The sequence below is a fragment of the Carettochelys insculpta genome, unplaced genomic scaffold, assembly GCF_033958435.1.
Source record: "Carettochelys insculpta isolate YL-2023 unplaced genomic scaffold, ASM3395843v1 scaffold_0036, whole genome shotgun sequence".
Taxonomy (NCBI): Eukaryota; Metazoa; Chordata; order Testudines; family Carettochelyidae; genus Carettochelys; species Carettochelys insculpta.
Window position 1 is genome coordinate 81604 of NW_027439073.1, and position 26115 is coordinate 107718.

The 26115-nt window shown below is 63.9% G+C and overlaps 1 protein-coding gene across 2 annotated transcripts; it reads left to right on the forward strand.

The window, feature by feature from the left end:
- On the forward strand, window positions 1–24301 carry LOC142005947 (dnaJ homolog subfamily C member 3-like). 2 transcript variants are annotated; one of them, XM_074983137.1, is made up of 12 exons: window positions 1–153; window positions 1249–1359; window positions 3562–3686; window positions 8728–8802; window positions 10328–10471; window positions 12531–12712; window positions 14117–14236; window positions 14724–14829; window positions 18269–18389; window positions 20139–20271; window positions 21883–22031; window positions 22832–24301. In XM_074983137.1, the coding sequence occupies exons 1-12, from the start codon at window positions 51–53 to the stop codon at window positions 22972–22974; spliced, it is 1512 nt and encodes a 503-aa protein (XP_074839238.1). In that variant the 5' UTR covers window positions 1–50; the 3' UTR covers window positions 22975–24301. The 2 variants fall into 2 exon arrangements, with proteins under 2 accessions (XP_074839238.1, XP_074839237.1); XM_074983136.1 differs by having other exon boundaries at window positions 11–153; window positions 1246–1359.
- The last annotated feature ends 1814 nt before the right edge of the window (window positions 24302–26115 follow it).

The following is a 26115-nucleotide window of genomic DNA, read 5'->3' on the forward strand; positions in this document are numbered from 1 at the left end:
CGGCCGGAAGTGCGGCATGCGGAAGTGCGGGCCGGGGCCGGAGCGCGGCCATGGAGCCCGGGCGGGGAGCCGGGCCGGGGCTGTGGCGCTGCGCGCGGCGGCTGCTCTGGGCCGCCTCCCTGCTCTGCGTCCTGCTGGACCTGCAGCTCCCAGGTAACCATGGCGACGCGCCGGAAGCCGGCCCCGCTTCCTACGCGCGCGCCCCCTCCCCCGCCCGGGTCACCGATGCCCTAGCCCCGCCCCTTCCGGCTCAGCCAATCGCTGCGCTGGCCCCGCCCCTTCTCCGGGCCCCGCCCACTGCCCGCGAGCTCCGTTCCCGCCCGGGCAGCCGATGCCCTAGCCCGCCCCTTCCGGCTCAGCCAATCACCGCGCTGGCCCCGCCCCTCTCTTGGCCCCGCCCCTGACCCTGTTTAGTTCCCCTGGCCCCGCCCACCTCCTGCTGGCCCCGCCCCTGGATGGTTTCGATCCTTTGGCTCCGCCCCTTCCCGCCTGCCCCGCCCCTCAACTGCTGACCCCGCCCCCTCTCCTGGCTCCGCCCCAGACCCTCTTTAGCGCCCTTGGCCCCGCCCACTTCCTGTCAGCCCCGCCCCTTAACTGCTGACTCCGCCCCCTCTCCTAGCTCCGCCCCCCACATTCTTTTGCTGCCCTGGCCCCGCCCACCTCCCCCTGGCAACACCCATCTCTTGCCCGCCCTGCCTCTTAATTGCTGGCTCCGCCTACCATCTCTCTCTCTTGCTCCCACTGGCTCCGCCCCCCCCTACGGCCCCGCCCCCCCCTTGCCCTTTAGGTCCTCTGGCTCCTTTCCCCTCCTTCTGGCTCCGCCCCATCTCCTGGCCCCTCCCACAATGTGCTGATTTGCTCCCCACAGGCTCCTCCCACTTCCTGCTGGCCCCACCCCCTCTCTTCTGGCTCTGCCCCAGCTGCTCTTTAGTCCCTCTGGCTCCTCCCTCCTGCTCCTAGGCCCGCCCCCTTTCAGCTGGCCCCTCCCCCTTGGAGCTGGCCCCACCCCCCCCAGAAGGGGAGGCCTGGGAGGTCAAGACCGGCGTGGTGGGGGAGTCGGAGCAGGATCTGAGTAAGACAAAGCCCCGAACACGGAGGCAGCTGGTCAGCCCGGGCCGGAGAGCGGCCTGACTGGCAGGGAGAACGCAGGGCGGGTGGGTGGCGGGGCTGCGTTTTCAGGGCGGTGGCTCTGGGTTCTTCAGTGGGGCGCCCGTCCCTGGTGAATCTAACCCACTTCGCCCCCAGCAGGCGTGCTGGCCTCCGGGCAGGCCGAGATCGAAAACCACCTGGAAATGGGGCGCAAGCTGCTGGCGGCCGGCCAGCTGGCCGAGGCGCTGTCTCACTACCACTCGGCCGTCGGTAAGTATGTGCGGCCGGGGAGGGTGCCAGCCGGGGAAGGGCGTAACCAGCGGTAGCTGGGGATAGCCGGCGGGAGCTGAGCGCCAGCCAGGGGTGCTCAGCGCAGAGCAATCAGCTGGGGTCAAGCTGAGCGGGGGTAGCAAAATTAGGGTGCAGGAAGGGCCAGGTCGGCTGTGTAACGGGTATACCAGTGAGGGGCAGCCCCCGGGGTGGCTGGGTTCTGCTGGGTCAGTTTATTCACGGTGGCTGGCTTTGACACGCCTGTGGGCTGAAATCGCCCTGGTGCAAGGAAGCGGGGGTGAGGAATGGAACCGCGCCTGAAACGAAGGGGCGTCCGCCTCACTGGAGGTGGACGCGACAGTGAGGCGGCAAGAACGAGGCCTCCTTGAGAGCTCGGAGAAAATGTGTCCGCTTGATGGCCAGTTTCCCCTCTCCCTTGAGTGACAGGAAGCTGGGTCAGTTTCCTGACTCTTTCCTTATTCTGGCCCCGCCCCTTAGCACTGACTCCGCCCTGTCACTCTTTAGCCCTCCCCAGCCTTGCCCCCCTCTTGCTGGCTCTGCCCCCCAAACAGTCTCCTTTCCCTGGCTCCCCTCGACTCCTCATGGCCCCGCCCCGTTGCTCTTTTGCTCCGCCCACCTCCCATCAATCTTTAGCTCGCTGGCCCCGCCCCTTAAGGGCTGGCCCCGCCCACCCCTTTCTGGCTGTTAGCCTGTAAGGTACCCCAGGACTTGTGGGTGTCTCTAAGCTTTCCGTCGGCTGTCACACAGACGGCACAAAGCTCGCAGGCTAATCCAGCCGCGGAGTCTTATCTACAGTACGGCGTTTCGAAGTGGTACAAAGATACGGGGCACTGCCACATTTCTATGAAAATAGACCTCTCTGTGGCTACCGTCGGCGCTCGCATTCCCCCTTCGGAAGGGGCATGCAAATGAGGGGCAGATTTACATCTCGGGCGCCTCATTTGCACGGCCTCCTTTCGGAAGAGGGAAAGCCCCGGGGAGGCGGCTTTGTCGGAAGGAAAGCCCCTCTCCGAGAGAAACCTTCTTCCTCATTTTTTTCCCTGAGAAGACGGGCTCTTTCGAGGGTGGGGTTTCGGGTTTTGGAGGGCTCTGTTGAGCAACCCCTGCAGTGTTGGACGCTGCAACCTCAGACTGTGGCTGCCGGGTTTATTGGCCTTTACTTTCCCGACCCTGCCCATTTCGAACGAGCGGTCGGCGGCTGGTTCGGAAACCGTGCCGGAGGCGCCGGGAGTCTTAGAGCGCCGAAGAGGCTGTGGGGTCGAAATCGCTTGGCCGGGCAGACCCAGCCGCAGCGGGCGACCGAAGCCTGATGTTGACTATCCTGTCCCAAAGTGGATATGGTCAAGGGGGGTAGCTGGCTGGGGGGAGAGGCTCGTCGGCCGTAGAAATGGCTGATCTGCCCTGGTGAGACAGGGCAGCCCAAGGCAGGGGGCGGGGAGAATGGAGGTGGGCGGAGCTAGCAGCCTGGGGGCGGGGCCAGTACTGCCCCAGTGAGACAGGGCAGGGGAAGAAGGGGAGAACAGATGTGGGCGGGGCCAGGACTGCCTCCGGGAGACAGGACAGCCCAGGAAGGTGGGGAGATGTGGGCGGAGCTAGCAGCCTGGGGGTGGGGCGCAGAGCCAGGACTGCCCCATGAGACAGGACAGCCAAAGAAGGTTGGGAGAGCAGCCTGGGGGTGGAGCTAGCAGCCTGGGGGCGGGGCCAGGACTGCCCCATGAGACAGGATAGCCAAAGAAGGTGGGGCTAGCAGCCTGGGGGCGGAGCCAGGACTGCCCCAAGGGCCAGGATAGCCAAAGAAGGTGGGGAGAGGTGGGCGGGGCTAGCAGTCTGAGGGGGGGGCCAGGACTGCCCCATGAGACAGGACAGCCAAAGTAGGTGGGGAGAGCAGCCTGGGGGCGGAGCTAGCAGCCTGGGGGCGGGGCCAGGACTGCCCCATGAGACAGGATAGCCAAAGAAGGTGGGGAGAGCAGCCTGGGGGCGGAGCCAGGACTGCCCCATGAGACAGGATAGCCAAAGAAGGTGGGGAGAGCAGCCTGGGGGCGGAGCTAGCAGACTGGGGGCGGAGCCAGGACTGCCCCATGAGACAGGACAGCCAAAGAAGGTGGGGAGAGCAGCCTGGGGGCGGAGCTAGCAGCCTGGGGGCGGGGCCAGGACTCCACTAACCCCTCCTCCCTCCCGCAGAAGGCGACCCCAAGAACTACCTTACCTATTACAAGCGAGCTACCATCTACCTGGCCATGGGCAAGTTCCGCTCGGCGCTGCCCGACCTGTCAAAGGCCATTGAACTGAAGCCGGACTTCCTGGCCGTAAGTCGCGCTCGGCGCTCGGGGGGGCGGTCGCCTGTCAGCCGGCGGGGCGAGCGGAAGCCTTGTGGGCCGGCGGGGAAACTGAGGCACACGCCCGCGGCTGCTGCGGGGGAGTAGCCTTCCCACGGGCCGCAGCGCGGTGAACGAAACCCCCTCTGCGGCTCGGTCGGCAGAAGCCACTGGGATCCCCCCCCGTCGTAACCCCCAGAGACCTTCCCTGGACCCTTCCAGGTTGATCTGTGGCGGGTTTCTCCGGCAGACCCCCCCCGGTGGCCGTTTGCACGCGGCCGGGGGCAGCCAGCGGGATTCCCTCTGGTCTTTTCCCCGCCGCGATAGAAGAAGTTTGGGTCTGTGGGGGGAAGAGTGGGGGGACACCACCCCGCCCCCATTGAAAGGGCGCAGCTTCTTTCCAGCCTGACTTCATCCACCTGCCGGAGCTGCTTAGATTTCTGTTGGGTTCTCAGCCTGCTTGGCCGTGTAGCCAGAGGGGGACGCTGGGGTCTTCCAGGGTCACGTCAGGTCCTCTAGGTATCTGCCCCTGTAACCGCGCACAGGTAGCCTTCAACCTACCTGGCAGCTCTGGAGCTTGGGGCGGGGACTGCTGCGGTTTGAGGTGAAAGCCGGCCAGCTCTAGGCTAAGAATCCCAGACCCCCAGGGCGGGACGGGGCCTCAGGAGGTCGTCGGGTCCAGCCCCCTGCTCAAAGCAGGACCAACCCGACTCCATCGGCCCAGCCAGGGCTTGGGCCAGCTCCACCTCTAGGGCTGGAGATCCCCCCACTGCTCTGGGGAACCCGTCCCAGTGCCTCACCGCCCTCCTGGGGGGAGAGTTTTTCCTCCTCTCCGACCCCCACCGCCACGTGAGCCCATCGCTCCTCGTCCTGCCCCCTGGCACCCCCGAGAACAGCCTCCCCCCGGCCTCGTCAGCGCCCCTGCAGGGAGGTGAAGGCTGCCAGCAAACCCCCCTCGCTCTTCTCTTCTGCCAACTCACCACGCCCCAGTCCCTCGGCCTCTGCTCGCCGGCCACCTGCTCCAGCCCCCGGCGCATTTTGGTTGCCCTCCGCTGGCCTCTCTCCAACGCCCCCACGTCCCTTCTGCACTGGGGGGCCCAGAACCGGACACAACCCTCCAGCCGGGGCCTCCCCAGTGCCGAGTAGAGGGGACCAATCACTTCTCTAGCGCTGCTGGAAATGCTCCTCCGGACACAGCCCAATGCGCCGGTCGCCTTCTCGGCTACAAGGCCCCACTGGGGGCTCCTCTCCGGCCTCTCACCCACCGCGACCCCCAGGGCCTTCTCTGCCGCCCGGCTCCTTAGCCAGCCTGGAACAAGGCTTGGGATTCTCCCGTCCCGCGGGCAGGGCTCTGCTGAACCTCCTCCGCTTTCTCTCGGCCCCATCCTCCGATTTCTCTCGCTCACTCCAGACTCTGTCCTGCCCCTCCAGCGTATCTACCTGTCCCGCTAAAGCTCATTCGTTCCCTCCGTAAGTTGTCTCGTTGCCACCAGACGGGACTCCCCTTGTTTTACATCGTCCTGCGTATACCGCCGGAGAGAAGTCAGTGCAAACGACAGTTTCTCCGCGCCCGTGCCTGGTTCGTGCGGCCTGGAAGTACAGCGTCTACAGGCCAAAACCAAAAAGCAGTCTAGGAGCGCTTTGACGACTAAAAAAATAATTGATTAGGTGATGAGCTTCCGTGGGTCAAACCCACTTCTTCAGCCCAGAGCAGACTCCATGGTTAAGGCACAGGAAACCAAAAATAGTAGTCAGGTTGGACAAGTGAGATGTATTCTGATCCAGGTGAGCAAATCAGAGAGCAGAGGGGAGGGGGTGCTGGATGTGTGTGAGACGGGCAGAGCAGCTCCCAGCGGCTAAGGGTGACCCCTGGGCTGTACCCTAGGCTGGCAGGTAACACCTCTGCCCTGAGCACAGAGCAGAAAGGAGCCGAGCTGGGTTGGAATGGGAGGGGGCAGTTAGAAGCTGGGGAGTGAGGGGGGAAGCTACACCCCAGAGGGGCTCCCCTCAGGCTCCTCTCCCCAGGCCAGGTTGGAATGACTGTCTCTGTCGGCTGTACTGACCCGGGCCTCTGTCGCCTCATAAACTTCCTGTTCTACCTGCTGGGTGAGAGTCACTCCTGCCTGCGGCCGGGGGGCAGCACGTGGGGACCCCTGAACCCCACCACAGGGGACAGAAGTTGGGGGGGAGAGTCAAGAATTAGCTAAAGCCAAGTATGCATAAGAGCCCCTATAATGACCTAGAAAATTGCCGTCCCGGTTCAAACCCCATGTCCATGTGGTTAACATTCCAGTTTCAATTCCGCGGTGAAAACGGCCCCGTCCCGTTCTCCCGTCCATATTTCTGCCTCCGCTTCGGTCAGCCAGGCGTTTTTCAGAGGGCCGAAGCTCCGGGCCGCGCCTGAAAAAATCGGCTTCCGTCCCTGGCTCTTCCGGCAGCTCGCGCGCAGAGCTCAGAGGCGGCGGGGCCGAAGATTTCACTGCCACGGCTGACCCCAAACCGGCTGGCCTGGAAACGTGTTGACCCAAAGACCTCGGGGCGGAGGTGTGATAGTCCTTGTGTTGTGCTGAAAAGTCCCGGATGGGATCTTTTCAGGGGGAAAAGGCAAAAAACCGTGTTTATTGGTGATACACACACAGTAGTCAACGCTCATCACGTGCCTATGATGTTTTACACACACACACACACACCCTCCTGTCTTGTGGTCGTTACCGCCGGTCGCTCCCCCGACCTGCCCGGGCCAGGCGAGTGAGACGAAGGTGGAGCCAGGCTTATTCGCGCCCCCCTGGAATTCCTTCACGCCGCCCCCCCCAGTTTGGGGAGCCATGGTTTGTAGTACCCCCCTCTCTCATGCATGTTGGCGCCTGTCCACCGGCTTATGCATATGCATAAACTGGGGGAGCAATCTTATGAATATGCATTTATTCTGGGTGGGGCTTCCAATGGGAGGCAAACCCGGGGTCCCTCGGGAAGACTGTGATGGAGTTGGGGGGGCGTTGCATGTGTGAGACTCAGGCTGGATGCGTGAGACAAGCAGAGCAGCTCCCAGCGGCTAAGGATGACCCTGGGGCTACAACCTAGGCTGGCAGGTAACACCTCTGCCCTGAGCACAGAGCAGGGAGGAGCCGAGCTGGGTTTGACTCGGAGGCGGGAGGGGGAGAGGGATCTGGGGGGCAGCCAGCCTGGCGAGGGGGGAAGGTACATCCCAGAGGGGCTCCCCTCACGCTCCTCTCCCCAGGACGGGTTGGAAGGACTGTCTCTGACTGCTGCACTGACTCTTCTGTGAGAAACTGGGCATCTGTCGCCTAATAAGCTTCCTGTTCTACCTGCTGAGTGAGAGTCACTCCTGCCCGCGGCCGGGGGGCAGCGCTTGGGGACCCCCGAACCCCACCACAGAGGCACCTTCCGTATATAGCAAACTTGTCGGCCTCCCGCCCTCCTTTTGATATTTGAGAAACCCTCACGCCCCCTCCACCCCTCGTCCGACCCCCCTTTTAACAAAACCTTCAGTTCGTAATTTAAGGCAAACCCAAACGCGAGGTATAAAAGTACGAGCTGAAATTAAAAATGAGCACAAATAGTATTTCTCGGCCCCCCCACCGGGGGGTGCCGGGTTCTGCCCCAGCTGCCCCCGAGTCCCACGCCCACCGCCTGCCTGGGTCTTGCAGCAGCTGAGCCGGGTCGCCCATGTAAAATGGCAGGGGCCGAGAGCTGGAAGCAAAGGCCGGCTTTTTCTTCAGGGGGTGGGGGGGATAGGGTGGGGGCTGGGTCTCCTCGCGCCCCCCTGGAATTCCTTCATGCTCCCCAGTTTGGGGAACCGTGGTTTATAACGGCCCCTCTCTCATGCATGTTGGCACCCCTTAGCCGCCTCATGCATATGCATAATCTGGGAGACCGATCTTATGAATATGCATTTAGGGCCTTCTGGGTGGTGCTTCCAGAGACAGGCACCTGCCGGTAGCCATCTGTCCGATCTTCTTCCGATGGGCCCATTTCACAGGTTCCAATGAAGTCCTCCTTGGTCTGGGGTCTACCTGCTCCAGCCCTTGCAAAGACCTGGAGGTGCTGGTCTCTCAGATCTTCCCAATCACGCCCCCTTCACCCAACGGGGCAAGCAATTAAGCACCCCCAAAATGAAGGATGCGGAGAGGGTTTTCTTTATCTTACTTACACCCAGGAGCCGTCCTACAAAAGAGAACTGCATTTCTATCGACCGGGGCTGAATACGACGATAAAGGAAATGATGGCAGAGGACAGTGGGTCTGCCCCACTGCCTGCCAGTTTGGCCTGAGGTCTGGCCTGTCCCCGTGCCTCGGTTTCCCCCCTTTGGGACGAAGGATGTCCCCCCCTCCCCGGGATTATCCGGTGTGGAGTCACGGCTTTGATATTTTCGGACCTGAGGTGCAGCAAGAAGCAAAAACCAAAAATCACAGATGCGCATTCAACCTCTCCAGTCTGGCATCTTCAGGACCTGACCGGTGCCGGACGAGAGAATCTGCTGGGCCCTGGGAGGTCAAGGTTGTCTAGCACATTACCAACGCTTCCACTGGGCTCCTAGAAGACGTGCGGGGGGTAAAGTACAGTTAAAGAACAGCCCAGAACAGCGAGAGCCGGAACCGAAGTTCACGGGCCCTCAGGAAACTTGGCCACACCCCGATAAGCGGTCGTCCGGCTAATTAAAATCATGCCAGATTACGGAGGTCACCGGGCGAGAGTGTGCCGGATTAGAGAGGTCCCACCATTGACACATTGAAAGCAGGGAGTTATTTAGGGAACATCGTGGAGGGGGTCCCAGCCAAAAAAAAAAAAGTGAGACCCTCCCCCCCACCCCCGTGCCTCAGTTTCCCTGGTCTGTAAAACCGGTAATGCCGCTGCATCTTTGTCGAGAGTCACAGAAAAAGAGCTCGGTCTGAACCCTTTCAAAGGGGATGGCGGAGTCGGGTTCAGCCCGGCTTTGGGCAGGGGGGCTGGACTCAGTGACCTCCTGAGGTCCCTTCCCGCCCTGGGAATCTGCTCTCTCTCCCCCCTGCAGGCCCGCTTACAGAGAGGCACCATTCTGCTGAAAGAAGGCAACACGCAGGAAGCCAAGCGGGACTTGGAAGCGGTGGTGAGTGCTGGGAGGAAGGGCTGGCAGGGCTGCCCTGCCTGGGAGGCGTGGGAACAGAGCCGTTTGTCCCCAAGTTCAGGAACTATGGAGTGGATCTTTGGACTGTAAGACGGATAGAAAGCTGGCTTGAGGGTCGGGCCCAACGGGTGGTGGTCAATGACTCAATATCTGGTCGGTTCCAAGCGGCGCGCCCAAGGCTCGGTTCTGGGGCCGGTCTTGTCCAACATCTTTATTAATGACCTGGACGAGGGGCTGGGTTGCACCCTCAGCAAGTTTGCGGATGACACAAAACTAGGGGCAGAGGTAGATAGATTGGAGGGTGGAGAGAGAATCCAGAGGGACCTGGATAAATTGGAGGATGGGGCCGAAAGAAATCTGATGCGGTTCAATAAGGAGAAGTGCAGAGTCCTGCACCTGGGGCGGAAGAATCCCAAGTATTGTTACAGGCTGGGGAGCGACTGGCTCAGCAGCAGTACGATGGAAAGGGACCTAGGGGTGCTGGTGGATGAAAGGCTGGATGTGAGTAAACAGTGGGCCCTTGTAGCCAAGAAGGCTAACGGCGTATTGGGGGGCATTAGGAGGAGCATTTTGTGCAGATCTAGAGAAGTGGTTGTTCCCCTCTATTCGGCACTGGGGAGCCCACAGCTGGAATATTGTGTCCAGTTTTGGGCCCCCCCAGTATAAAAAGGACGTGGATTTGCTGGAGCAGGTTCAGCGGAGGGCAACAAAAATGATTCAGGGGCTGGAGCACAAGACCGATGAGGGGAGGCTGAGGGATTTGGGCTTGTTTAGTTTGCGGAAGAGGAGACTGAGGGGTGATTTAATAGCAGCCTTCAACTTCCTGAAGGGGAGCTCTAAAGAGGCTGGCGAGAGGCTGTTCTCAGAGGTGTCAGACGGCAGAACAAGGAGCAATGGGCTGAAGTTGAAGAGGGGGAGGTGCAGGTTGGATATTAGGAAAAACTCCTTCCCCAGGCGGGTGGTGAAGCACTGGAATGTGTTGCCTGGAGAGGTGGTGGATTCTCCATCCCTGGAGGTTTTTAGGTCCCGGCTGGACAAGGCCCTGGCTGGGATGACTCAGTGGGGGCTGATCCTGTTTGAAGCAGGGGGCCGGACTCGATGACCTCCTGAGCGCCCTTCCAGCCCCGGGATTCTGTGATTCTGTTTGTGGGCAGAGGAGGAGAGGGGAAGCGTTGGAGCTCTGCAGCATCTAAGCAGTGTCCGGCTTCCCCTCCCATCCCCCTGCGCTGTCCTCCCTCTCCAGGCGCAGAGAGAGCGTTGCTGGCTTGTTTCTCTGCGCTGGGGGGCCGGGGGGAAGCCTTCCCGTGCATCTTTTCCGTACACGTGCGGGATAATTTTTCGGCATGCGCCGAGGCCCTTGCAGGCGTGCACCACTCCCCGACACAAAAACCTAGCCCGAGCAGCCGCACGAGTGCCAAGCTTGCAGGGAATGCTGGTTACAGGCCCGCCAGGTGGAGGACTTTCTGACCGTCTGGTTTTTTTTTTTCCCCCGTCCTGCTCCCCACAGCTCCAGAGCGACCCCGGTCACAAGGAGGCCAAAAACCAGCTAGCCAGAGGCGCCGAGTTGGAAGCGGTCACGCAGGAGGCCAAGGCGGCCTATCAGAGGAGGGACTACGTGGCGGCCGTCCGCTTCCTGGAGCGAGTTATTGAGGTCTGGGTTTGGGGGGCGGGGGGGAGGAGGGGGTGCCCTGCCCTGCCCCCTCTGAGAGCAGGGTGGGTGTCGCTCAGGCAGGCCGGCCGGCGCGGTCACAGCGAGAGGGGCTAAATCAGCCCCAGGGGCTGGTTCCAGCCTGAGAAATGTCTCTCTCTCCAGCCCGGCCGGCTGGGGAACAGAGCGTGCGGACTTACAGCCACCAGCGTGGCTTCAGCCTCTCCTTTCCCCGCCTGCGGCCGCGCTGCACCTGGGATCCTCCCGCTGGCTGGCCGGAGGGGGTCGTGCTGGAGTCAGGGTTGCCGAGGGTCAGCAAGGACAAGGGCAGAGTACTGCCCGCGGGAGGGGAGAATCCCGAGCCTTGTTCCAGGCTGGCTAAGGAGCTGGGCGGCAGAAAAGGCCCTGGGGGTCGCGGCGGGTGAGAGGCTGGAGAGGAACCACCAGTGGGGCCTTGTAGCCGAGAAGGCGACCGGCGCATGGGGCTGTGTCCGGAGGAGCATTTCCAGCAGCGCTAGAGAAGCGTTTGGTCCCCTCTCCTCGGCACTGGGGAGGCCCCAGCTGGAGGGTTGTGTCCGGTTCTGGGCCCCCCAGTGCAGACGGGACGTGGGGGCGTTGGAGAGGGGCCGGCGGAGGGCAACCAAAATGCGCCGGGGGCTGGAGCAGGTGGCCGGCGAGGAGAGGCCGAGGGACTGGGGCGTGGTGAGTTGGCAGAAGAGAAGAGCGAGGGGGGTTTGCTGGCAGCCTTCACCTCCCTGCAGGGGCTCTGACGAGGCCGGGGGGGAGGCTGTTCTCGGGGGCGCCGGGGGGCAGGACGAGGAGCGATGGGCTCACGTCGCGGTGGGGGAGGTGGGGGTCGGAGAGGAGGAAAAACTCTCCCCCCAGGAGGACGGTGAGGCACTGGGACGGGTTCCCCAGAGCAGTGGGGGGATCTCCAGCCCTAGAGGTGGAGCTGGCCCAAGCCCTGGCTGGGCCAATGGAGTCGGGTCGGTCCTGCTTTTGGCAGGGGGCTGGACCCAACGACCTCCTGAGGCCCCATCCCTCCTGGGGTCTGCAGTGCCCGGCTGCTGTGGGTCACCAAGCAGGAGATTGTGTCAAGTTGTAGGTTATTTTCCACACAATTGGTTTCACCTCTGTAGGCCAGCCGGACTACATCTCCCAGGATGCACTGCTGCTGTGGCTTCCCATGATGCCCCTCACCCTCCAAGAGGCGAGACTGCAGGGCACCATGGGAGATATCCGCCCTGTTAGCTTGCCCTGCAGGGGTGAAGGGGATGGTGGCTCACCAAACTACATTTCCCAGGGTGCACTGCTGCTGTGGGGTCCCATGATACTCCTCACCCTCAAAGGTGCGAGGCCGCCATGCATCCTGGGAGATGTAGTTCAACAGCCATGCAGTTGGTTTCCTCTCTCCAGGCCAACTGGACTACATATCCCATGAGGCACAGCAGTCAGAGAGCCTCATGGTGGACCTCCCCCTCAAAGGCGGGGGTGAGACCGCAGAGCATCCTGGGAGTTGTAGTTCAGTGTCCACACAATCCGTTTGGCCTTGCTTGGCCAGCCAGACTACACTTCCCATGATGCACTGCTGCTGTGAATTCCCATGATGCACCTCAGCCTCCGGGCCAGGGGGGGGCAAGACTGCAGAGCATCCTGGGAGTTGTAGTTCAACAGCGGCACCATTCGTTTCCTCTCTCCAGGCCAGCTGGACTACATTTCCCATGATGCACAGCAGCCACGGCTGCTCAGGGTGCAGCTTGCCCTCAAAGGGGGCGAGGCCGCAATGCATCCTGGGAGATGTAGTTCCATGCCCCCACAACCCCTTTTGCTCCTGCCGGCCAGCCAGACGACATATCCCATGATGCACCTCACTCTCCAAGGGGGCCAGACTGCGGAGCATCCTGGGAGATGTAGTTCAGCCAGGAGGCCCGGCCTGGAGCTGAGATGGAGCGTCACCGCATCAGTTGGCTGGGGGTGGCGGGGGGCGGGAGGGATGCCTCAGTTTCCCCGCTGCCCCCCGTGAAGGCAGCGAGGCTGAACGGGTTCCCTCCCCGGCCCGCAGATCTCCCCGTGGGACCCCGAGGCGAAGGAGCTTCGGGCCGATAGCCACCTGATGCTGGGCGACCACGCCAAGGCCATCCTGGACCTCAAGCCCGCGGCCAAGCTCCGCACCGACAACCGGGCGGCCTTCCTCAAGCTCAGCCAGCTCTACTACAGCCTGGGGGAGCACGAGCAGTCCCTGGCGTGAGTGCGGGGGTGTGGGGAGCTCCTGGTGCGAGCAGGGAGCCCGGGGGGGCCTTGGCATGAATGGGGGATGTGGGGAGGCCCGATGTGAGTGGGGAGCGCGGGGGGGCCTTGGCGTGAGTGGGGGGGAGACCCTGGTGTGAGTGGGGAGCGTGGGGGGGACTTGATGTGTGTGGGGAGCCCCTGGTGCGAGTGGGAACAGCGGGGGGGCCTTGGCATGAGTGGGGGGGTGAGGGGAGCCCCTGATGCGAGTGGGAAGCGAGGGGGGGCCTGGGTGTGAGTGGGGGGTGTGGGGAGCCCCTGGTGTGAGTGGGGAGCGCAGGGGGGCCTTGGTATGAGTGGGAGTGTGTGGGGAGTCCCTGGTGTGAGTGAGGAGCACGGGGGGGCCTTGGTGTGAGTGGGGGGGTGTGGGGAGTCCCTGGTGTGAGTGGGGAGCGCGGGGGGGCCTTGGTGTGAGTGGGGGGGTGTGGGGAGTCCCTGGTGTGAGTGGGGAGCGCGGGGGAGCCTTGGTGTGAGTGGGGGTGTGCGGGGAGTCCCTGGTGTGAGTGGGGAGCGCGGGGGGGCCTTGGTGTGAGTGGGGGTGTGTGGGGAGTCCCTGGTGTGAGTGGGGAGCACGGGGGGGCCTTGGTGTGAGTGGGGGTGTGCGGGGAGTCCCTGGTGTGAGTGGGGAGCACGGGGGGGCCTTGGTGTGAGTGGGGGTGTGCGGGGAGTCCCTGGTGTGAGTGGGGAGCGCGGGGGAGCCTTGGTGTGAGTGGGGGGGTGTGGGGAGCCCCTGGTGTGAGTGAGGAGCACAGGGGAGCCTTGGTGTGAGTGGGGGGGTGTGGGGAGTCCCTGGTGTGAGTGGGGAGCGCGGGGGAGCCTTGGTGTGAGTGGGGGTGTGGGGAGTCCCTGGTGTGAGTGGGGAGCACGGGGGGGCCTTGGTGTGAGTGGGGGTGTGCGGGGAGTCCCTCGTGTGAGTAGGGAGCGCGGGGGAGCCTTGGTGTGAGTGGGGGGGTGTGGGGAGCCCCTGGTGTGAGTGAGGAGCACGGGGGAGCCTTGGTGTGAGTGGGGGGGTGTGGGGAGTCCCTGGTGTGAGTGGGGAGCGCGGGGGAGCCTTGGTGTGAGTGGGGGGGTGTGGGGAGTCCCTGGTGTGAGTGGGGAGCGCGGGGGGGCCTTGGTGTGAGTGGGGGGGTGTGGGGAGTCCCTGGTGTGAGTGGGGAGCGCGGGGGAGCCTTGGTGTGAGTGCGGGGAGTCCCTGGTGTGAGTGGGGAGCGCGGGGGAGCCTTGGTGTGAGTGGGGAGGTGAGGGGATCCCTCAGGGACGTGGTTCTCACCCTGCCAGCCCCCCATGTCTGAGCCTCCTCTGACCCCCCATTTCCCCGCTGTCTGGGAGGCAGCCAGGCTCACACCCCACCCCGTCACCCAGGCAGGTGCGAGAGTGCCTCAAGCTGGACCAGGACGACAAGGCCTGTTTCGCCCACTACAAGCAGGTCAAGAAGCTCTCCAAGCAGCTGGAGTCGGCCGAGGAGCACGTCAGAGCAGGAAGGTGGGGGCTGGAGCCCCCGTCCCCCAAAACCCAGGGGCTGAGATGCGCCCTGCTCTGGGGCGGGGCGAGGGGGCTGGTTACAGGGGATCCCTCCTCCGGGGCTGAGATGCGCCCAGCTCTGGGGGGGGGCGAGGGGGCTGGTTACAGGGGATCCCTCCCCCGGGGCTGAGATGCGCCCTGCTCTGGGGCGGGGCGAGGGGGCTGGTTACAGGGGATCCCTCCTCCGGGGCTGAGATGCGCCCAGCTCTGGGGCGGGGCGAGGGGGCTGGTTACAGGGGATCCCTCCCCCGGGCCTGAGATGCGCCCAGCTCTGGGGTGGGGCGAGGGGGCTGGTTACAGGGGATGCCTCCCCCGGGGCTGAGATGCGCCCAGCTCTGGGGCGGGGCGAGCGGGGCTGGTTATAGGGGATCCCTCCCCCGGGCCTGAGATGCGCCCAGCTCTGGGGTGGCACCGCCGGTGAGTGATCTGTGCTGTTCCCTGGGGCCAGGTACGTGGAGGCCATTGAGAAGTACAACGCGGCCATGAAGACGGAGCCGCAGGTGGAGGTTTACATCGCCAAGGCCAAGGCCCGAATATGTCACTGCCTGTCCAAGGTGAGCCCGGCCGCACCCCGAGCTTCAGTCGCAACAGAATCCCAGACCCCCAGGGCGGGACGGGGCCTCAGGAGGTCGTCGGGTCCAGCCCCCTGCCCAAAGCGGGACCGACCCGACTCCATCGTCCCAGCCAGGGCTTGGGCCAGCTCCACCTCTAGGGCTGGAGATCCCCCCACTGCTCTGGGGAACCCGTCCCAGTGCCTCACCGCCCTCCTGGGGGGAGAGTTTTTCCTCCTCTCCGACCCCCACCTCCCCCACCACGACGTGAGCCCATCGCTCCTCGTCCTGCCCCCCGGCACCCCCGAGAACAGCCTCCCCCCGGCCTCGTCAGAGCCCCTGCAGGGAGGTGAAGGCTGCCAGCAAACCCCCCTCGCTCTTCTCTTCTGCCAACTCACCACGCCCCAGTCCCTCGGCCTCTCCTCGCCGGCCACCTGCTCCAGCCCCCGGCGCATTTTGGTTGCCCTCCGCCGGCCCCTCTCCAACGCCCCCACGTCCCTTCCGCACTGGGGGGCCCAGAACCGGACACAACCCTCCAGCTGGGGCCTCCCCAGCGCCGAGGAGAGGGGACCAACCACTTCTCTAGCGCTGCTGGAAATGCTCCGCCTGACGCAGCCCAATGCGCCGGTCGCCTTCTCGGCTACAAGGCCCCACTGGGGGCTCCTCTCCGGCCCCTCACCCACCGCGACCCCCAGGGCCTTTTCTGCCGCCCGGCTCCTTAGCCAGCCTGGAACAAGGCTCGGGATTCTCCCGTCCCGCGGGCAGGGCTCTGCTGAACCTCCTCCGCTTTCTCTCGGCCCCATCCTCCGATTTCTCTCGGGCATCCGGACCTGTCCCGACCTGCCAAGCAATCACCCTCCCCCCCCGGCTTAGATTTGCCGAGGGCGCCGTCCGACCCCTCGTCCACGTCGATGAACCCCGACCCCGAAGGTTTCACCCCCTTGAAACCGGCCGCCAAGCGTTCACGGAGCCGTTGATGGCTACCCGTTGGGCCTGACTGCTGGCCGGCTTTCTGGCCGCCTGGCAGTCCACGGACCATGTCTTGAAAGCTTTGCTGATGTTAACGTAGATCACGGCCACCGACTTCCCACGGCTGCAGGGCCCGTTAGCTCGTCATCGCTTGGCGTGGGGTGAGCAGGCGGGAGAGACGTGGCAGGGCTCAGATGCAGCTACTTCTGGGGCGGGGCAGGGGGGCTGGGTATACACAGTTTCTTGGGTACTGAGATGCAGCCATCTCTGGGGTGAGGTACAGGAGCTGTGTGTACACAGACCCCTCAGCCAGGGCCAAGATGCGGCCACCTCTGGGGTGAGGCATAGGGGCTGTGTGTACACAGACCCCTCAACCAGGGCCAAGATGCGGCCACCTCTGGGGTGAGGCATAGGGGCTGTGTGTACACAGACCCCTCAGCCAGGGCCCAGATGCGGCCACCTCTGGGGTGAGGCACAGGGGCTGTGTGTACACAGACCCCTCAGCCAGGGCCCAGATGCGGCCACCTCTGGGGTGAGGCGTGGGGGCTCTGGCTCTGTACACACCGAGTCCTTCCCTGGTGCTGAGATGCAGCTGCCTGTGGGGTGTGGCGCAGGGTCTCAGTATACCTGGATGCCTTGCCCACTGCTGAGATGCGGCCACCTCTGGGGGGGAGCAGAGCGACTGTTTATGCAGCAACCCCCTCGTGTGGGGCTGAGTGGTGGGGCGCAGAGGCTGTCTGTACAGGGATGCCCCGCCCAGCACTGAGAAGCAGCCACATGTTCTAGATGGCCAGGGGTTTAAGACAGCAAATTAGCATGCCTCACCCCAGAGGTGGCCACATCTGGGCCCTGGCTGAGGGGTCTGCGTACACACAGCTCTCGTACCTCACCCCAGAGGTGGCCGCATCTGGGCCCTGGCTGAGGGGTCTGCGTACACACAGCTCTCGTACCTCACCCCAGAGGTGGCCGCATCTGGGCCCTGGCTGAGGGGTTTGTGTACACACAGTCCCTGTGCCTCACTCCAGAGGTGGCCGCATCTGGGCCCTGGCTGAGGCGTTCGTGTACACACAGCCCCTGTGCCTCACCCTAGAGGTGGCCGCATCTGGGCCCTGGCTGAGGGGTCTGTGTACACACAGCCCCTGTGCCTCACCCTAGAGGTGGCCGCATCTGGGCCCTGGCTGAGGGGTCCATGTACACACAGCCCCTGTGCCTCACCCCAGAGGTGGCCGCATCTGGGCCCTGGCTGAGGGGTCTGTGTACACACAGCCCTTGTGCCTCACCCCAGAGGTGGCTGCATCTCGGCCCTGGCTGAGGGGTTCGTATATACACAGCTGCTGTGCCTCACCCCAGAGGTGGCCGCATCTCGGCCCTGGCTGAGGGGTTCGTATATACACAGCTGCTGTGCCTCACCCCAGAGGTGGCCGCATCTGGGCCCTGGCTGAGGGGTCCGTGTACACACAGCCCGTCTCCTCCAGCCAGGGGAGAGAGACGCACACAGTCACACACCCGTACAGGGCCGGTCCCTTCCAGCAGAGGACAGAGCTTCTGGGGGCAAACAGGCTGTCATCTATCACCCCACTGTCCTTAATCCCCCGCTCCGGGCGCCTGTCTCTGCCTGCTCCCGTGAGTCGAACCGCTCCCAACTCAGGCCTTCGTTTCCACCTCCTTGTGGGGTTGAAAAACTTATTCCAGTCTGTAACCCCCTGACCATTAGGAAGTTTTTCCTGCTGTCCTACCTCAGTCTTCCTTGCTGCAGTCTAAACCCATTGCTTTGGTTGTCCTCACAGGCCCAGGAGAACCATGTTTCTCTCTTCTCCTTGTGAGGTACTGGAAAACAACCCCCCCCGCCCCCGTCTTCTCTTTTCTCCCCTAAACGAGCCCAGGTCTTTCTGGCCTCCCTCAGGGCTCACGTTCTTCTCTGGACCTTCTCCAGATCTTTCTTGAGCCCAGGGGCCCAGCCAGGTGGACTCCGGAACAGCACAGAAGAGCGACTCCTCATGTCGGGCACCCCTGGGAAATTTTATTGCGCACCTGTGGCAGGGGAAGAGACAAGCGGGGACCTGGGAGGCCAACGGGGCCCGTTGTCGGAGAGCGTCTCGAGGAGGGTTGAACCCTTCTGGAGCAGGCGTGTGGGTGTCTCACAGCCCAGAGCAGAGGGGGCCTGTGAGCTGGGTTTCTGCTGATTCTTTTTTCACCGGGGAGGAATAAATTTTGTTACATGCACCAAGGCGGGTGCACCACCCAGAGAGACCGATGCTGTGGGCGGTGGGCGCTCAGCCACCCAGCGGGGTGCCGCCTGATTCTCTCCCGGGCGGCCGCTGCTATTCCCCCAGATTTTTTATGCCTCCACTTGCGGAATAAATTTTATTGCAGGGGAGGCAGCGGGGCGAGTCCAGGCAAGGGGCGAGGGGCGTCCCGGCGGGGTTGCCATAATCCAGGGGCCGGATTAGCCTGACCCGCCTCTCCCCGGCAGAGCCAACGGCCCCAGGAGGCCATCGAGGTCTGCACCGAGGCTCACCGGCGGGACCCACACAACGTGTTCGTCCTGCACGACCGGGCCGAGGCCTACATCCTGAACGAGGAGTTCCAGAGAGGTAGGGCCCGGCCTCCCTCCACTGCCCTGCTCCGAGCACGGCCCTCCGGGAAGGAGTCGCCCTGGCCAGCCACCTGGGCAGTGCGGGCCAGTGGGGTGAGCCTGGCCCTTGCAGGCAGGACTCCTGGGCGCTCTCGCAGGTCTGGGACAAGAGGGGGGCTCTGGTGGGGTGGAACAGGGTCTGGGCTGCAAAGCTGGACTCCTGGGTTCTGTCGTAGGGCCAGCGTGTGTCCTGGGGTCTCGCCCGGGCGCTGGGGGGCCAGTGGGGGCTGGTGGTTAGAGCAGGGGGCTGGGAGCCAGGACTCCTGGGTTCTCTCCCCGGCGCTGGGAGGGCAGTGGGGGCTGGTGGTTAGAGCAGGGGGTGGGAGCCAGGACTCCTGGGTTCTCTCCCCAGCGCTGGGAGGGCAGTGGGGGCTGGTGGTTAGACCAGGGGGTGGGAGCCAGGACTCCTGGGTTCTCTTCCCGGCGCTGGGAGGGCAGTGGGGGCTGGTGGTCAGAGCAGGGGGTGGGAGCCAGGACTCCTGGGTTCTCTCCCCGGCGCTGGGAGGGCAGTGGGGGCTGGTGGTTAGACCAGGGGGTGGGAGCCAGGACTCGTGGGTTCTCTCCCCGGCGCTGGGAGGGCAGTGGGGGCTGGTGGGTAGAGCAGGGGGTGGGAGCCAGGACTCCTGGGTTCTCCCTGGCGCTGGGAGGGCAGTGAGGGCTGGTGGTTAGAGCAGGGGGTGGGAGCCAGGACTCCTGGGCTCTCTCCCCGGCGCTGGGAGGGCAGTGGGGGCTGGTGGGTAGAGCAGGGGGTGGGAGCCAGGACTCCTGGGTTCTCGCTGGCGCTGGGAGGGCAGTGGGGGCTGGTGGTGAGAGCAGGGGGTGGGAGCCAGGACTCCTGGGTTCTCTCCCCGGTGCTGGGAGGGCAGTGGGGGCTGGTGGTGAGAGCAGGGGGTGGGAGCCAGGACTCCTGGGTTCTCTCCCCGGCGCTGGGAGGGCAGTGAGGGCTGGTGGTTAGAGCAGGGGGCCGGGAGCCAGGACTCCTGGGTTCTCTCCCCGGCGCTGGGAGGGCAGTGAGGGCTGGTGGTTAGAGCAGGGGGCCGGCGAGGAGAGGCCGAGGGACTGGGGCGCGGTGAGTTGGCAGAAGAGAAGAGCGAGGGGGGTTTGCTGGCAGCCTTCACCTCCCTGCAGGGACTCTGACGAGGCCGGGGAGGGGCTGTTCTTGGGGGTGCCGGGGGGCAGGACGAGGAGCGATGGACTCACGTCGCGGTGGGGGAGGTGGGGGTTGGAGATGAGGAAAAACTCTCCCCCCAGGAGGGCGGTGAGGCACTGGGGCGGGTTCCCCAGAGCGGTGGGGGGATCTCCAGCCCTGGGGGTGGAGCTGGCCCAAGCCCTGGCTGGGACGATGGAGTCGGGTCGGTCCTGCTCTGGGCAGGGGGCCGGACCCGACGACCTCCCGAGCTCCCGTCCCGCCCTGGGAGTGTGGGATTCTGGGACACGCCCTGCCTCCCATAAGGCACTGCTGCCAGGGGCTCCCATAATGCACTGGGGCGGCTGAGCAGGAAGCGAGAGCATGGTGCATCATGGGAGACAAGTTCCCCTGAGCTGCGTGGCTGAGGAAGGGGAACAAGGCCAGGAAACTACATGTCCCAGGATGCATCGCCTTCACCCCTGTGGCCGCGGTGCATCCTGGGAGATGTAGTTTCCCCGGCACACGTCTGCAGGGGCGAGCGCTAATGGAGGTTCTGGCCCCTCTCTGCTTGGGTCCCAGCTGTGGAGGACTACCAGGAGGCCAAGGAGCTCGACGGGGAGAACGAAGAGATAAAGGAGGGGCTGGAGCGAGCCCAGAAGCTGCTGAAGCAGTCGAAAAAACGGGACTACTACAAGGTCCTGGGCGTCCGGAGGTGAGCCGGCCCGGGAGCCTGTCCCACGCCAGGTGCCCCCCAAGCAGAGCAGGCAACCGTCGAGCCCATTCTCTGCCCCTGCAAACTGAGGCTGGGACCCCCCCTCCCAGGCCGTCGATGGACCTGTCCTCCTGGAACTTCTCCAGATCTTTTTTGAACCCGTTAACGTCCGCCTCTCCTGCGGCGAGGAGTCCCCCCAGTTAACGGCACGCTGAGCCGTCTCCTAGGGCCCTCTGAGGGTCCCACTGGCAGGCCAGGCACCCAATGGGGAGAGGCTTCTTAACTCCAGCCTGAGTTTCTCCCCCCTTCCAAGGTTCGGTTTCAGGGTCTCGCTGGGACCTTTGTCTAGCGGATCCGTGTCTGGCGTCCATCCTCACACGGTGGCCGTTCTGCATTAAACAGGTCCGCGGGACGGTCTCGCCCGGAGGCCCCGGCTTGTGGGGAAACCCTGGCGGGCCGCGGAAGCCCACAAAACGAGGAATTCGGTGGGTGGGAGGGGGCTCTTGGCTGATGGATTTCCCGACGGGGTGGAATAAATTTTGTTCCATGCGCCAAGCCGGGGGACCTGGGCACCACCTATAGAAACGGACACTGCCGGCTAGGGGCTCTGCCCGACAGCTGGGGGACGCCGACCCTCTCCTGGGCTCTCAGCACATAGGGAACCCTGGCTCTCAGCTGGGGCAGGGCATTGGGGTGCATTGGGGGGAAAGGCCTCAAGGGTGAGGCTGGGGATGGCGCTCCAGTTCCCACGCAGAGGATGAGCCACGCGGCAGGGCGCCTTGCCCCGCCCCCACAGCTCCCATTGGCCACGGTTCCCAGCCAGTGGGAGCTGCCGAGCTGGCGTGTGGGGCGGGGACGGCATGCGATGCCCACTGGAGCCCCGGAAGGGTGATTGGGCGGCAGGAACACCGTGTAGAACAGCCCAGAAGCCGTCACGACCCTCCGTTTTGGGGGCCCAGAGGGGGTCCCCGAGCTGGGCCCTGGACCCCCTTTCTCCCTCTCCAGTTCAGCCAAACTCCAAAGCCCAGTTCCCATTCCAGCCTGCCAGGTCCCTCCACCCGCCTTGTCCCGTTTCTCGGAGAAGAAAGGGGTCCCCTGGGTTAACAAAGAGCCTGGGGCCCCACTGCCTACGTGCGAGATGTCACCCCGAAACTCCCCTCACCGCTAGGCTCTGCTGCTGTGCCTGGGGAGACTGAGGCACCCCCTGGGGTTAGCGCTGGACGGTAGGAAACATACACAACTGAACCAGGGGGTTCCCACACACCCCACGTCGTCCCTGGGGACCTCTGAGCTGGAGGCTAGATCTGTGGTCATGGAAGGACAGGTCCATTGACGGCTGTTGGCCAGGACGGACAGAGAGGGCGTCCCTAGCCTCAGCTTGCAGGTGCGGAGCGTGGGCGACGGGTTATGGGTGATTCCCTGTTCTGTTCACTCCTTCTGGGGCGTTGGCCTGGATCCTGGGCTGGATGGACCCAGTGCGGCTGTTCCCACGTTCTCTGTGGTGGCCTGGCTAGTGTAGACAGGACTCCGGCGCGGCACAGCGAGGCGGAGCGCCCGGCTGCGGCTGCCGCCCCCTTACGCCGCCGGCTCGGCTTTCCCCCGCCCCTACAGGAACGCCAACAAGCAGGAGATCCTCAAAGCCTACCGCAAGCTGGCTCAGCAGTGGCACCCCGACAACTTCCAGTCCGAGGACGACAAGAAGGAGGCGGAGAAGAAATTCATCGACATCGCGGCCGCCAAAGAGGTCCTGACCGACCCCGGTAAGGCCTGGGCTGCGGGGCGGGCGGGCTACCCCTTCCTCACCAGTTCCCAAGCCGTCCCGCCGCGACAGCCACTGGGGCCGTCGACAGCTGAGGAGGGGCTGGCCCCGCGAAGGGCGCCCCGGAGGCGGAGAGGCTGGAGGGGGGTCCTCGTTCTCTGGACGCGGCTGGGCGGCCGGCGGGGGGCTGAGATCTTCAACTCCGTGGGTGTGCCGGGACTGGGGGAGAGGAGGGAGTAGCCAGGTTTGAGCACCCCCCCGCCCCCAGGTACAGCGGTCCGGCAGCTGGGGGAGGGAGAGGCGGAGGACAGTGGGTGGGCTGGCAGAGGGAGGGGAGGAGGAGCCAGGAGAGAGGGGAGGTGGGGGGGGATGGAAGTGGAGTGGGGGCAGGGCTTTGGGGGGAGCGGGGAGGGTGGGGCCTTGGGGGGAGGAGGTGGGGCCTTGGGAGGAAGAGGCATGGTGAGATGGAGGAAGGGCCAGAGCTTGGGGAGAGGGGGGCCCTTGGGGATGGGCCCTTGGGAGGAAGGGGTGAGGGTGAGGATGGGGTCCTGGGGGCAAGGGGTGCAGTGGGGGTGGGGGCCTGGGGAAGGGGCAGATTGAGGGTGGGGCCTTAGGTGCAGAGTGAGGGGGGAACATCCCACAGGCAAAACTAAAAGCCAGGCCCCGTCCCCCCGCACCCCCAGTCCCCAGGCGAAATGATCTCTTCCCAGGCAGCGGGGAGCAGTGCCTAGTGGGTAGACGCAGGCTCGCACGCCGGCGGCCCTCTCAACCCCCCCACCTCACCAGCCCTCTCCCTTCCAGACATGCGGCAGAAGTTCGACTCGGGCGAGGACCCCCTGGACCCCGAGAACCAGCAGGGGGCGGGCGGTCACCCCCACCAGTGGCCCTTCGAGTTTAACCCCTTCGGCTCTGGCAATTTCCACTTCAAATTCCACTTCAACTAACTCGGGAGATGCGCCGGGCCCCCCCGGAGCCCCCTCCCGCCGCGCCACGTGCCACGTTTCCTTCCGGGCCGGGCCTGGCACCTGCGTACGGAGAGAGACCGACGCGGCAAAGCCTGCGAGGTGCTGCTTTTCCTAGGCCAAATTTCCTGGAGGACTCATTGCATCGGCTCCAATTCATGCACCCCGGCCACGTAGGATCCCGGCGTGAGACGTGCGTCTCCTCCCCTCGTCGCGTGTGAACGCCCAGCACACACTTAGGAGAAAAATGCTCTGCGTGGAAATTTGGGCCCAGGCCTCGACGAGAAATTTCGAAAGGGGGTGTTTAGTGGAGGATCCGCTAAACAACGCAGTGGGGGGGGCCCTTTGTGCACCCCCCCCCCCACACACACACAGAGAAGAGGCTGTGGTGCATTCTGGGAGTTGTCGCCACAAAACCTGGCCTACAGCCCAGAAAAGGCGCGGGAGGTGCTTAAACTCCTATAAAGACATCAGTTTTTTTCAGCTCCAACTTGCTCAAAATTTGAATTTGCCCCAGAAAATTGAAATTTCTCCTTCAGACTATTTTTTTTTTCAGCTGAGGGGAGATTTTTTTTTTCTCATAAACACCCACTTTTTCCCCAGCTCCTCACCCTGCTCACTTCAGCGGAACGGGTGAAAAAACCGGCTGTGTCTGTGCGCGATTTACAAACCAATCGGAATCAGCTCGGCCATAGATTTGCCGGCGTATTTATTTGAAATATTTTGCGATGAACCAAAAACGGCCTTTTATTTTTCTCCTCTCAGAAGATTTCCCGCCGTGCCTACTTTGGGCAAAAGCTCATCTCAATTCCCAGGGGAAGGAAGATAAACACCTTTTTCCTTGGTTCCTTTCATGCAAAGAAATCAAATTGATTTCCAAAATCCACCCCCCAGGTCTTGCCGCAGCTCAGAAAGATGCAGCCGCCACCTGTCTTTTCTTTTTTCCGGTTCTCACTGGACTGGAATAGATATGCACTTCCAGCCATGGCAAGAACGGCGCAGGACTCAACAGGGCTGGGATTGACTTCTCACAGACAGAGGTCGATCTCCCATCGCCCTCTCTCACTCCTCCGGAAAACTGCCGACCCCGGAGAATTCGAATTCGTGCGACCCCCCTAAGGCTGTGGAATCGAATTCCGGAAGATCGATGCTGACCGGGGCCGATCTCCCCCCCTCCCTGGCTATTTTATCGATACTATTTTAGTCTTGATTTCTTTCCGGGAACGGGTTGGACGTTGTAATCTGAAAGGGGAGGCCAACGTCCTCTCCCCCAACCTCAGAGTTTTGGGATTAAAGTTTATATTGCAAATGCGTCGCCATTTTTTTCCCGGCATCCGCACAGACCCTCCCCGCACTGCAATCCGGGCCCCTGTTCTTTCAGGCGTGGCCCAAAGAGACAAGAGGCAGGAGGGGAAACCGAGGCACAGCGTGGCGCAAAGGGTCTCGACGCAGAGGCAGGAGTGGAACCCAGGTGTCCTGAGTTCCTGGCAAGGTCGTGTGCGCCGGCCTCTGCTCCCCTTCTACACGGTCTCTCGTCAGCCGTGAAGTCTGCTGGGTAGAGTCGCCCCTTTCTGTGGGGCTGAAGGCACAGGGGAGCCAGAAGCCACAGGGTTCCTGCTAATTTTTTCCCCCCCACCGGACGGAATAAATTTTGTGCACACTAAAGGAGGCGCAGATATGCACCACCTGAGGAACACCAAACTTCGGGATATAGACTCTCAGGGCGGGAAGGGACCTCAGGAAGTCTCAGGTCCAGCCCCCTGCCCAAAGCAGGACCGACCCGACTCCATCGTCCCAGCCAGGGCTTGGGCCAGCTCCACCTCTAGGGCTGGAGATCCCCCCACCGCTCTGGGGAACCCGCCCCAGTGCCTCACTGCCCTCCTCGGGGCAGAGTTTTTCCTCATCTCCAACCCCCACCTCCCCCACCGCCACGTGAGCCCATCGCTCCTCATCCTGCCCACCGGCACCCCCGAGAACAGCCTCCCCCCGGCCTCGTCAGAGCCCCTGCAGGGAGGTGAAGGCTGCCAGCAAACCCCCCTCGCTCTTCTCTTCTGCCAACTCACCACGCCCCAGTCCCTCGGCCTCTCCTCGCCGGCCACCTGCTCCAGCCCCCGGCGCATTTTGGTTGCCCTCCGCCGGCCCCTCTCCAACGCCCCCACGTCCCTTCTGCACTGGGGGGCCCAGAACCGGACACAACCCTCCAGCTGGGGCCTCCCCAGCGCCGAGTAGAGGGGACCAATCGCTTCTCTAGCGCTGCTGGAAATGCTCCTCCGGACGCAGCCCCATGCGCCCGTCGCCTTCTCGGCTACAAGGCCCCACTGGGGGCTCCTCTCCGGCCCCTCACCCACCACGACCCCCAGGGCCTTTTCTGCCGCCCGGCTCCTTAGCCAGCCTGGAACAAGGCTTGGGATTCTCCCGTCCCGCGGGCAGGGCTCTGCTGAACCTCCTCCGCTTTCTCTCGGCCCCATCCTCCGATTTATCGTGCCGTGCATAGGGGAGAGTCAAACTTCCCCCCCCCCCAAATGCTGGGGGGGGGGCCTGCAGCAACGGGTACAGCTCCCCTCTTTTTAACAGAGCAGGGACTCAGGGGGCTGTTCTTGGGGACCCCCCCCCCGGCTCCCACACCTGGGGAGTCAGCTTTTTGCTTACACAAAACCAAACACCCTACCCCAACCATTCCTGAAGCCCGACCCCCTATTCCCTCTCCCCACTTCAGGGGCTTGCTCGCCCCCCCCCCTTTCCCTTTCAGGGGGCTGGGCTGTGGGGGGGCGGGAGGGCAGCTCGGGGAGTTTCGTGATCCGGAGGGGGGCTCGGGTTTCGGTGAGCCTGGGGGATGGGGAAACTGAGGCAGGTTGTTCCCCACCTGCCCTGGCCCCTCGCTGTGCCCCAGTAGCTCCAGACCACTTGGGGGGGAGCCTCCATGTGCTGCTCTCTGCCACAGGCAGTGCGCCCCCCCCCCCAGCGCCTATTGGCCTGGCAGAGCCGCTGCTCTGAGCTGGGGGCAGCCCCAATGCTCCCCACGCGTAGCAGCCAACCTGCGGCGGGTGGGGGGGATGGACTGGCCGGCCTTAGCCCAGCAGCAACGCAAGGGCCCCCTTTTTGCCCGAGCGTCGTCACCGAAAA

Coding starts and splice junctions, on each gene's coding strand:
- LOC142005947 (XM_074983136.1), top strand. CDS start 51: ATGGAGCCCGGGCGGGGAGCCGGGCCGGGGCTGTGGCGCTGCGCGCGG. Junction 154..1,245: donor GCTGGACCTGCAGCTCCCAG/GTAACCATGGCG, acceptor CTTCGCCCCCAG/CAGGCGTGCTGGCCTCCGGG. Junction 20,272..21,882: donor AAGGTCCTGGGCGTCCGGAG/GTGAGCCGGCCC, acceptor CCGCCCCTACAG/GAACGCCAACAAGCAGGAGA.